At 37.0% G+C, this 13,254-nt stretch overlaps 1 protein-coding gene across 1 annotated transcript in view; it reads right to left on the bottom strand.

Moving 5' to 3' along the window:
- LOC105853295 (utrophin-like) overlaps window positions 1-8,367 on the bottom strand; it is a 183,028-nt gene extending 174,661 nt beyond the window's left edge. Inside the window, exon 1 of the mRNA XM_012721274.1 lies at window positions 7,971-8,367. Coding sequence (XP_012576728.1) covers window positions 7,971-8,114 — 144 coding nt within the window. The 5' untranslated portion in view covers window positions 8,115-8,367. The remainder of the gene's footprint in view (window positions 1-7,970) is intronic.
- Window positions 8,368-13,254: the final 4,887 nt, after the last annotated feature.

Genomic DNA, 13,254 nt, shown 5'->3' with positions numbered 1-13,254 from the left:
TTAACTGAGCTGCTTAACCACAGAGTATTACTTAACTAATCTGCACCAGTTTTATTTATACTTAGTAGAAGTCACAAAATAAGAAATAGCCAATCATATGGGAAATGATATTAAAGTTTAAAAGGAAGGTGATAAAATCCCAGAAAAAAAAAATTAGATTGCCAATTCTTCCATTGCTCCCATTATTTTTTCAAGCAAAATAAAGTTCCCTGTTTTTTCTCTTTTAAAACCTTTCAGCTGTAACCCTGAACAAAGCAAAATAACTTTAAGTATCATTTCTTAACCAAATATTAAGAATTTTTCCATAAAAAACTACAATTAAGTAACTTCAAATGTTTTAGGGTGATCATGTAATCGCAACGCTGGTAGTATCAAAAACAACCCATGAAAGTGTTGAGACAGACAGGCCCTCCCTGGTTGCACAGCAGGTTCAAGGGAGCACTGTGAAGCTGGTGGAGGCCACCTCTGTGCTACCTCGATCCCCGCCCCAGAGGTGATCCACATGGTGCAGCAGACCTCACCTGTCTCACCCGCTGCTCCCGTCAGCAGTGAATTTCCTACTCCCCACTCTGTCTCTGGTGAATCCTTTCTCATTAACTAGTTTTTGGCATAAACTCATTGATCAAAAGAAGTTTATTATACTTCTTCAAGCTGAGTCTCAGTATCTACCCTGCAAAAACTTCAAGGATGTTTTTCTACGCAATTGTTAAAAGCAGAGATGGTCCAACTTGCATCTCAGGTCCAGTGAATCACTCCCTGGGCATGAATCTTTTGGAAAGTTCCCTCAGCAACTGTGATGTGCATCTCTTTGTGAGGATCTAAAGGTTACGTCAGGGATAAGGTTGGTGGGGATGATAGTAACATCCCAGCACTAAGCAACAGTAGAAATCTTTATCTTCAAGGCTCTGCACTGGACACATCATATGGACACACACAGCCAACGTAAGAGGAAACCTTGACCTGAGTGACAACAACCGAATCTGGAAAGAGCGGTCGGCACACCAACGTACATTCTGTGCTAGGCTGTTTACCATTTCACAAATATTAACAACAGAGAGTGAGAGAGCCAGAGAGAAAGCCACACTAATGTGAACTCCATTTTCTAAGATGAATACACAGAGATGTTAAACTGTTGCCCACAGGTCTAACATAGTGAGAGGCAAAGTGGAATTACTTCAAATTCACAGGGTCTGAACTCTAATCTTCATTATTAAACTTCTTCAGAACATGTTACATGAATTTTCTTGCTTAAAGTTGAAAATACAACATTGCATGTGATGTTTTGTGCTTCTTAAATGTATCTATACCACTTGGCAGCCTCAGTATAGGTGGAGCTAAATTGTCTTTAAAAAATTCTTATTAGAAAAGAGTCAGTGTAGAAAATTAGTTAACTCTTTTCAATTTATTTCAAAAGGATTTTTACACCCTTTTAAATATAATAATAAAAAACCATGTTTGAGTATAGAGAATTAGGTTCAGTGAATACCTAATTCAAAATACTTGTGGTGTTGAAACTTAAACTAAACAATTATGAATCAAAACCCAGAACCAACTATATTCATTTGCATTAAAATGAACCAATCCATCTTTTTTACAAAACTGCAAAATGAGTCTATGAAAAAAGGAATCAACCTACAAAATTAAAGTTGAACAAAACCTTGGTTCTCTTAGGATTATTTAACTAGAATTCAAATATCAAAGAAGTTTTAAAAGAATGTTTCAAAATGTTTAAGTTTCTAAGAGAACAAAAATGCCCCCACCGCAGAACTAGCAGCAATAAAATAACCACCATGGACTATTTGTGTTTCTTCATCAGTAAAAGGAAATGATTCCATCTGATGGTTGCCAAAGCTCCAGGCTCTCCAGGCTCTTGTGCCCCAAACTGAGTGGTGGCGTTCCTTAGCCTGCCAGTTCATCAAACCTGGTTCTCTCAATGGAGATCATAACAGTGTGGAGAATATTGGTCTCTAAAGGATAATCATATATTATTTTAAAATTATTTTTACTAAGGACAAAATATGAGAAAACACATTGCAAACTCTAAAACACCAAAAATGAAAGGAACTTGTAACAGTAGTAAAAAGACATGATTTAGATGCAAAAGCTTGCATTTATTTTGCACCTGTATTTGAACACTCTTCTTTAAATTTTCTCAAAGAAAAACTAAAATAACAGCCTACCGTGAGAACAGTTCAATGTCTGCCTCTATTTGATGTTGTTCCAAATTCTTGCTTAGATTTCCCCAGACATATTTTCGTACAAGTCTATTATTTATTAAACATTAAAAACCACTGTCTTCTTTTATCATAAGCTTTGTGTAAAATAGTCTAAAATCCTATAAAACTGAACAAACTATAAGAAAAATAAACCCTCTGATGCACATCAAATCCTTTCCAGTTTCAATTATTTGAATTCATTTACCTGCTCATAGATGAACAGAATTGGTGAAACTGAGAAAGCTAACACAGCATGAAATTTTCCAGTCTTCTATCTTGATGGTAGGAGCTCTACTAATTGCTTGTTTTAGTGAACTAAAAATAAACTATCAAATATACTAAGAGAAGCTAGCAGTGCTCACAGGCACTAATAAGTAGTAAAGAGTGTCTGAACGTTTAAAATCTAGCGGTACATTAATTTGGAAATTTCCTTTTTGAAATCTAATAAAATTTACACTGAGGTAAACAGATATCAACAATGTATTAGCCCCAATTACCCAATAATATCCTAAAAATGAAGGATAATTTTTATTCATACCCATGATCCTACTCCAACCCCATCAGAATGACTTTCCACTCCTTGGCTATTCTTCACAGATCACAGGCCTGGACTTATACAAAGACTATCCTGACTGTTACAGAAGTATTCAAAATGCAACATTGTAAAATGGCATTAACTATTTCTTAGATAAGTAATGAAGCATTGTATCATATCTAAATATATTGTTCTTAGTTAAATGTCAATGATAACATGAAGTTTTCTGATTTAAAAATGTTACTTAGGTTATTTTATAAAATAATTTGTTTAGATGTTATTTATTTACACATAAAGAAATGGAGCACAGACTAGAGGTACAAGTGGCGGTGAGAAGATTCACCAGAGACAGTGGGGAGCATGGCGGGCAGATAGACAAAGTACACTGCTGAGGGGAGCAGCGGTTGGCGTGAGACAAGCGAGATCTGCTGGGCCAAGTGGATAATCTCCGGGGTGGAGTTCAAACTCACATGGAAGCGGCCATGGCGTGGCTGTGCCACCGGGGAGGGTCCTATTTTATAAAATAATTTTGATGTATACTTGGGGAGTCATAACAAAACAGAGATCATCAAGTCATTTGAAATAGTGCGGCTGCTTTTGGACGCTACAAGAAGATACCTAGTACTAGTTAAGGGAAGATGTTTTTCCTCAGGACTCAACTCACTTTTATTTGTAGTCCCTGCTGAGGGAGAGCAGATGGAGAGAGAAAGGAAGTCATCAGCGGATGTGTCCATGAGGCAGCACGCGCCAAGGCATGAATGGTCATGGGCTGGTTGTAGGCAAATGTCTCCACATTTGGTATTTTTCTCCTAAACCTCAGCTTTCACAAATTTTCTGAAGTAATCAAACCAATAATTTCTCAAAAAGACAGCAAGAGATCATTTCTTGTGATAACTGGAGCCCCATCTCCAGGTCAGAGATGATGACTGTCCTATCCTGTGGCTCAACAATAAGTGTGTCACTTGATCCTTGGGAGAAACTGCGGGTCACTGGAAGGCAACCTTCAAATATGTGTCTCCCTCGGATGATGACAAAGCAAAACTCCGTCACCCTAGAACACTTGAGAATCTGATTATTCCAAAATAGCAGTTTTCCACTAGAAAACAAGTGGGGGGAGTATTTAGGAATATAGAATATAAAATATAGCTATCTGGGGTATGAGTCATTCAAATACACACAATTCTATTCCGTGTCTTCTCTTAAAAGTATATATTCACCCTCCAAGTAGAGAAGACATACACAAGTACATGAGAAGTGGTATGTGAACTTACTTCAGCAGTAAATCTGAAAATCTGCTCAGGGACCAAATGCTTTTATCCATGCAGCATACACCAAGATGCAGCTCTCAGCTGTCTACTTTAAACACACACACACACACAAACACACGTGTGCACATACACACAAACACACACACACAGAGCAATCCTTCTGCAGCCTCCACTGGTCAAGCCAGATGACGAATGAGATGGAGTCTATTTTCTCAGAGTACACAGAGGTAGCTACTCTCCTGCCTCAGAGGACATGATTTTTCCAAGGTTGACTTTGAGATCAGCATCATTGTAAAGGTCTAAAGATCTAGAAGACTGCTTGTATGGTTAGCCTCAGGTTCACTGCATATATGAATGAGTGGTAACCAGAACGGTGTGTGCACACTATACACAGTGAGAAAGATAATCAGTGGCAACTGGAAGAGAATTCTAGAAAGCAGGAACAAAAGTACACTCTAGTAAGACTTCATATGTGGTTTTATTTTTAAACATTTATTTATTTGTGCATACAGAACTGGGGTACAGGCTCAGGAGCGGCGAGAGGTTTCACCAGAGACAGAGTGGGGAGCATAACAGGCAGACTGATAAAGTACACCGGGGCAGGCGGGAATTGAACTCATGCAGAAGTGGCTTTAGCTTCTTAGTGCTGTGCTTTAACCCGCTGCACCACTAGGGAGGGCCTAATATGTGGTTTTATCATGGCAATTTTTACTGCAATGGGCTAAAAATTTTGAGATGATTAATCTCATGTGAGCTAAAGTGATTTAAACAAATACAAATGTATAAGGAGGTAAATATAATTTTTAACTTTTAAGGCATGGGAAATTTAATTTATAGCAGCAATTTTATATTTTTAGCTTTTATCAGTACTAGCTCACATCACAGCAAACTTTACAAAAAGTTGCTTTTACCATGCCGTCAATAAATATTTTATGAGAATGGGCACTGATTTTGTAAGCATGACTTACAAAACTACTTTCTGACAACAATATCTCAAATTATAATTCAAAAGATTTAGTGATAAAGTATCCCCAAATCATTACAAAATAGTGAAACATTAAAGTTTCATTCAGTTTGCATTTCCTATGCTCTCATGGAAGAAAATTGATTTTATAATCGTTAATATCTTAAAGCAATCAAAACCAAATCAGGGAAAATGAGCTTCTAGCATAAGGTGATTTTAGGGGATTGGGGCACTTTCAATGTTGCTAATTATATCTCCACGTAAGCTGCACTTGTTTTAGGTTAGCAGCACTTGTTTTAGTTTCCTGCCCAAATTTTATGGAATATATAAAACCAAAATGAAATATTTTTAAAGGCAGGAAAATAAAAAATAATATGGGGGTTAAAAGAGGAATGCATATTTTACTCAGAACTGAGAGTTGCCAATGTCTCTTCAGCCCTCCTTCCCTCTTCAAGACCTACCAGGAAAGCCACTAACTGAGAATATTCAACACAATAGTTGAACTGAGTAACACATGAAATATTTTTGACACTCTAGAGAAGCGTGAAAATAAGCAAAAAAGATCAGGTATGCCATTGAGGAAAAAGGCAGATAGAAAGCTAAATTTCCATGTGACAAATACAGAGATGCTAAAGAGAATAAGAAGGGGACACACAGATTAATAGACACTGACTTCAACATGCCAACATAAACTTAAAATAGTCACGTCTCCCTTAGATAATCAACATTTTTTCTCATCCATGTTAGTCTGTAAATGCTTTTACAATCAACTGTCTCTATATTTTCATGAATACTGAAACTTACAGCATTTCCTTTCTAAGAAACTAAATTTAGAGAATGTAGGAGGTATAGCGAGATAGTCATTATAGCATTTATAATTTAAGGAAAAGAGAATTTATATATCTTCAAGCAAGTAAATACAAAACATCTAAACCATTAATTACTTCACATACATCACTGACAGTTAAAAATAATTATTTTCAGTAGATACACATACCCAACTTAGTGTTTGAGATGAAAATATTTTATCAAAAATTCTTCAAATAAACTTTTAATTATATATTATGTATTAATGTGGTTCAATAAATAATCAGTTTTCCTAATGTAGCCAAGCAAATAAATTCTATCTGTTCTGACTTGATTTATTCATAGTGATTTTGTCACTTCCTATTCTGGAGATCCAGTTCTTTGGATATAATCTTATATATCATTGACTTATATTGACACCTACTGGAAAATACTGGAATTGAATATTTTTTTCATTTTATCTCTGGGCAGTTGCTAATTCTACATCTGAGAAAAGTATAATAAAACTACAAATAACACAATTTTTAATTTTCTAAAATCCAAAGTACCATTGATGCTAACCATTTCAATTTTAAAAGTTTCTTTAGGAAATTATAAATCTTGTGAGGTCTATCCCAACAATATTCTTGTGAATATTAACACAATAATGATGTTAGTACCTGAACTAGAGCTTCCTTCGCATATAGTTATGAAACTAATTAAGCAACTTTCTCCAGGACTTGAAGTTCTACTGCTTCGTATGTTTACTTAGTATTTTGTTTGCATGACTTGAGAAAAATACCTGCCTCTGTGAAAGTATACATTCAGATGGAACAGAAAAATGACCCAGCTTAAGTTAAAAAAAAAAAACAAGCTTTGTAAATTCATACTTGTATGTACAAAGAAAAAAAATGCATGAATGAATGACTTTTTCTTACCTATTATCAGAACTGCCTGTCCATGAAATGGATAAATATTTTACTAGAGTAAATTTATTCTCTGAAGCAGGCCAACATGCAACACACTGAAATAATTTACCTATTTTATATCTGACTTAATTGTAAAGTTGTATTAAGTTTCAATTTTTATGAAATTAGGATTTCCAGTATTTCTGCAAAGAATGCCCCATTATCTTCATTCTTCAACTGAAACTTTTTAAAAAATAATTCCCAGGCATAAACACATTGAATTGACTAAATTGTAAGAAATAAAAATAAGCTGAGAAAGTTAATAGAATACTGCTTCTTCTCTCCCCATAATCTGTTGCCATCAAATACAGAGTGTAGGTGTTTGAACAGGTCATATTTTATATCACTGGGAAAATAATACTGCCTTAAAAACAGTGGCTCCAATTACAGATGAGTCTGTACAGCTAACAGGACAATAATATACACCCTTGGCAAGAGCACTAAGAATAATGATAGAAGCAAGAATACAGAACTGGGAGCTGGAGAAATTGCTTCAGCATTCCTGTTGTGATTCTTTCCTTTTTGTCCAAAGTAATGAGTCAAACATAGTTTAAATGAAACAAAGCTATAATCAAAATATCTAATAGCTAACTTTCTGAAAGAAAATGCAGGAACTCATGCAATCGTTTGTTCAGAATGACGTAGTATTTGAAATACACAACTGCCAAACAAGTTGTCTCCAGAAAGTGACTTAATCCACCTGCCCAAAGAAAATTAAGTTGTCCCGGTTCAACTATAATATATACGGACATGCAAGAAACAAGGGACATTTTGAGATGAGATTAAATCTAGCCATTTCTAAAATGTGCTTTCATTTTTTTAATTAGCTATAAAGAAATGGGCAGTTTCTAAGTAATCTACTGAAAGATATTTCAAATTCTTTTTAAAATTTACAGCAATTTACATAGATTAATGTCCTTTCAAGAATAACAGAGTGGAAAGTATTACTGAGGTAACAGGTCTTAATGAATGTAGTTTTGTATATGTTCTCAGTTCCCTAGCCCTACTCAGAAGACAAAATTTTGTCAAATGCCCAACAAAAATATGCACTAACACACAGTACTTGTTTCAGATTCTTAAGCAAAACTGAATTAAGCAATTCCCTGCAGCAGCTTTCAGTCACTTAGAAAAGGTAGCTTTGCTTGATAAGAATGCTGAAAATTTAGTTTTCAGAACCTGAGAACAGCAGAATTGTCAGACACCCAAGATCCTTATTTTCAATCACTCAGTTACCTTACAGAGCTTCTGATAGCGAGGAGAAGAAACTGCCATCCTTTGTAAACGATGCAACAAAACCACAACTTTCTGCAGAGATGTTCTCACCACAGCCATCATTTTAAGTTTACCACACTTCTGAAGACACCTCAGAATTTGCATTATAAATGAAGAGCAATGATCATTTCCTCCCCGGTCACTGGACAATGATTTGCCAGATCTCTGAGCATGCTCCTTTCCAGGAACGCATTTGAAAGACACAGGGGGCTTAGGTGCTAGGGAAAGAAAGCTGGTATTGCTTCAACTTCTTCTCATTTTAAAAAAAAGGAAACATACAAACGCCACACAGTAAGCCCCCAGCAGATGCTCACAGCCAGGACTTGCTCAGCCTGGCATGGTCAGAAAATGAAGCAAGTTGTTGAGCAGCCGAATGCTGCCTGCTGTCTGCTGCTGGAGAGTGCGCTCAGTAGCCAAAAAAAAAACGATATTAAATGAAACATTAAAGCTGCAGATACAAAGCAGACATCCCCTGGGAACAGGGATTCAACACATCACGCCGTAGCCGGTTCTATTAAGAGATGAGTGACATTCACTCTCTTGCTCTAAAGAGGGAGGTGTTCACTAGCGGACGAAAATGCCTGGGCTCTGTGGGCTGAGTGAAGAGAACCTGTGATAAACCTCGAGCCGAGCAGAGGGTCCCTGACGCTGATGATATCAGCCCGTACATTAGCTGCTAATAAATCACCTCCAGACAGCTCTCGGAACAACATCTTCTAAAACAAAACAGCACAACACAAAACAAAACACCTGCAGGGGATGTGTGGGTTCACCTAAGATACCCTGGAGCAGACTTCCCAGGGCTCCCAGATGCCCACCTGGAAGAAAAGTCATTAGAAATCGAATTTCTAATGTGAGGTTGGGACTCCTCTAATTAAACAGCAAAGTTAATAAAAATTAAAGGAAAAAAAGGTCTGTAATTGACTGCAGAACATTCCAAATCGCCACATTTTCTCTTAGACAGCGTCTTCATGATCTCATTTTATTTGCCATAATGCTGTTTTAATTTTATGAGTAAGAAACATAAGACATAGTTATATGATATAAAAAGCTACGGAATTTGGGGTTTCTATGTATGGGCACGTATTCAAGATACGATTTCCACTGCAGCTTGAATATCATTATAAATATCAATTGGGGGTCAAAGTACCATTAGGAAATGAGCAAAATGATCCAGAATGATTTAATGACTGGGTCACAGGGCCCAGACAGAAATAGAACCCAGACGTCCTCATGATCCGTATCCTGTGCAAACCAATAGACAGGGGACACTGAATTTTCACCTCTCTGCAAGTACCTGGATCCTCCTTTTTTTGAAATGAGGTATTTTAGTGTACTTGTTTCTTCTTTCTTCATCTGCCTCCTCAGTCCTTCATTTTAGCAAGATTTAAAGTCCTAGATTCTGGCTTGCTGAGTTGTGTTTACCTCAGTTTGTTGTGGGCTCTGTTTGTATTTTTTGTCCTTGCAGTTCTCTTATAAGAAGCTATACTGCCTCCCTCTGGCTAGGACAACAACAGCCACAGATCGATGAATGGCAAACAGGGAGAGGTAGTAACTGAGCCATATGAAGAACCTTATGTTAGTGGGCAAACACGTAGACACAGGAAATGGGAAGCTGAACAGGGGTGGGGGGTGGAGAACCGGCCCTGGGGAGTTGGTGCCTTAAGGGCACAGGGTTTCTTTCAGAGGTGATGAAATTCATCCTGATTTGACTGTAGTCATGGTCCACACCTATATACTAAAGATATGTACTAAATATACTAAAACATTAGAATTGTACACTTCAAATGTATGGAGCATATGGTCTGTGAGTTATATGTGAGTAAAGCTGCTACTTCGTGTGTGGGTTATAGTTCCTGTCTCTGACCAGCAGGTAGAGCTTCCATGACATAGGCATTTGCCCCTAAACACCAGGTGGGTATAGAGCTAGGTACAAGGGGAAGATCTGAAATAAGGTAAACAATTGTAGCCTGTATTTATGCAAAAAAATAAAAAGGTGAAATCAGACAGAAAGATAACACAGGAGATGAAAATATCCTAATCCCCACGCAGCATCTTGTTAGAAAGCAAAAATAGCCATCTACAAACCACCATTCAAAAGCAGCTGGACAGCTGGATTATGCCCAGGAAAGAATCAGAGCATCTCAATGATAGCTTATCTTTTTAAAATAGGCTTTAAATGATAGTATTCTAGAATAAAGGATTTAACAGAAAAAACAATTCAGAAGTCGGCAATATTCTTTCATTCAAATGGTAGCAGAAAGTTTCTTCGCCCAGTTCTCTCACCTGAATGTGTAGCTCCATAGTAACAGCTGCCCACGAGGTCTCTCTCGCCAGGATGCTAATACTCAGATCTCTCTTTTCAACATAATCCGCACGCCTCCCACCCTGCACGGCTGCCCTCACTTCTCTACATTCGCAATTACCACTTGGCAATCTTTGTGTCTTAGTGTAGCCCGATGGTCAGGTCACCAGGTCAGCTCCCCTGCCTTAAGTCTGATCACTTTCACCTCTGCCCAGGTAGTTACAGGAGTCTCCTGACTAAAAGCTCTGCTGTCACTCTGACCCCATTCATATCCCCGACTGGTAATGCTGTCTAGTTTCTTATCAAACACAAATTCCATTGCCTCACTCTAGCTTTATATCACTTAAAAATTTCTCCCCATTGCCACCAGTTTAAAAGATAAAATATGTCCTAAGATTGGGTGACCACTTATCACTCCTCTCAATATGGAGCAAAATGTAACTTGCTTTGCAGCAGGACAATGAGACATAAATAGATGAATCCAAATGATAATTCACCCTCTGCAAAAATGGCATGTTATCATAGTATGCTCCAGGAAACTGATCTTCGCCTTCACCTTCCATGTGCTTCCAAATCATCCTTTACCATATTTACCCCAAATTAACCTTAAACTGAATACAAAATTAACATCCTATTCAAAAGGTCTCCAATGACCCAAATACACTTGACATAAAACATGAAACAAGGACATAGTGACTGCACCCTGCACACAGCCCTTCATTTTCCTCATCCCCACACACGTGTGCAATGATTTACTGTGCACACATAAACTGTCCAAAGTATAGTTCTGCACATTCATTTTCTTCCACAAACATCTCATCCTTTCCAAACAACTTCATTCATACATAAGGAGAGTTGTTAACACAAAAACTTGTAGGAAAATTAAAGTGAGGTTGGCTCAGACATACTCAGCAAAAGGTACTAGGTTCCCACCTGGCATCAACCTGCAGGGTGTCAAAGTCGATGGAGTGAAAGTCTTAAAAGAGCATTTACTAAAGGACAAGGGAGTAAACAAACTACGCTAATCATCATGTGGAGCATTCTAAACATAAGCAAGTTATGTGTTTATCTTTAAATATTTCAGTGGACTCTTAATAAATGCCCTTTTAGCTATTTCTTATGAGCCAAAACACAATTTTAACATTAAGTTGTTTTTTTGAGAAGCTTTTCCATGCTATCATGTGGCAATTTAGTCCGCAAACTTTGCGGTACTGGTGGAGGTAAGACAAGTGATCTGCTTGTTATCTTTATCTAGAAATACTTTAAACATCTTCATATTTATTTCTTCACTGTTTGAAACTTCATTGACTGTTGAGAAGCACTTGGCTATGGTAAGGATACATCCAAAATAAAATGTATTGCAAGACATGATTAATCGCAGAGACAGGCCTGTGCTGTGCTGTAACCCACCCTCAGGTCCACTTAAGTCTCCTTTGCTCACTGTCCACAAACTGTCACCTACTGAGATGCACAGTCCAGATACCTGTGAAATCTATCAATCACCATTACATGAACTAATTATCCATGAGCACTGAGGTCAGCTTATAATTAGATAAGTTTCAAAAAATAATATATCCTAGCATCTACCCACATCCTAAGTTTAAAAATTGAGATGAAAGCTAAATATTTTATCAATTAACATTTCTGGTGGCTTCATGAGACACAAGAGGATGAGACAAAAGGGCGACTTAATGTCAGTACTTCTCTGATTACTCACACTAGCAAGTCACAACTGCACACAAGGCAAAGAAAGAAAGAAAGGTCATACAAGTAAACACAGATTTTTTTGTTAAATACATTTTAAGAAATTAACTAGAAGAAAACCAATAGCCTTCATGCCTGGGAACAAGTTATAAATAACTTTACTTTTTTTTCATAATTTTTAATAAAAACAATTTTTAATTTAGAGTAATATTTGTAAAAATAAGATAATTCCTCTAAAAAACGTTTCTCAATCTTTTATCCAGACCCACATAATTACAAATGATCCTTTGGATAAATGAAAGGGGAAAAAATTCCAAAGATCAAAAAAGGTCATCAGGCTGAACGTCATAATGAAGAGAAGCTTGGGGGGTGTGAGAGGGGACGGAAGACTTGAAATTACTTAGAAGGTGCCCACAGACCACTGTGTAGACAACGCTATGGACTAAAAATGCTTAGAGAACCACATGAACTCCTGAGAGAGGACAAGACTTACATCAAATGTCAGCGGACCCCAAGCTCATGAGTGTATTAGTACTGCCCAAATTTGTGAGAATGACATGGGGTAAGAAGTACTCAAAATGAAAACTATGGTACACAAGGAGATTTCTCCAATGAAAAAGGTGTTCAACCAGATTCTAAGTCAGCAGGCCCATGGCTAGCAAGGATAGATTGGCTATAAGCACACACGCACACACACACGGAAAGTTCAAGATCCCTGAGACAGTTGTTCTTGGGGCCAAAAGAAGAGGCAGACATGTTTCATAAAATACCTCGTACATATTTTAAAGAAAAATTTTGTGTTATTACATTTTGTGTAAAAGAAAAATGAACTAGGATTGCATATGCAATCACAGCTATCACACTGAAGACATAAAAATTATACCTTCAAACTAATGCTCTTAGTTGTAAACTATAGAAAATTTGAAGCTTTTAAACTAAATATTTTTAATAAATAGAGAACAAAACAACTTCCTATCAAGAGCAAATACCTCTATAACAGCGTTTAAAATGACAGAAAGAGAGTAGCCAGGAGCTGTAAGTCTAAACAAACAAGTGTTACTACCTTAAAACAAGGTGTTTTCCTTCTACTAAGTAAAAAGTATGTTACAGATCTTATTTCCAGAAACCAATTGTTCACAGAGGACCATGGATACTTCAGATACAGATAAGCTGACCACCTCACCTTTAAAGGGAAATAAATTTGCATGTTGATGGAGCAAAAGAGCACAACACATG

This window comes from Condylura cristata, unplaced genomic scaffold, assembly GCF_000260355.1.
Source record: "Condylura cristata isolate star-nosed mole 26May11 unplaced genomic scaffold, ConCri1.0 scaffold00001, whole genome shotgun sequence".
Lineage (NCBI taxonomy): Eukaryota > Metazoa > Chordata > Mammalia > Eulipotyphla > Talpidae > Condylura > Condylura cristata.
This window is presented reverse-complemented; position numbering and strand designations above follow the sequence as displayed.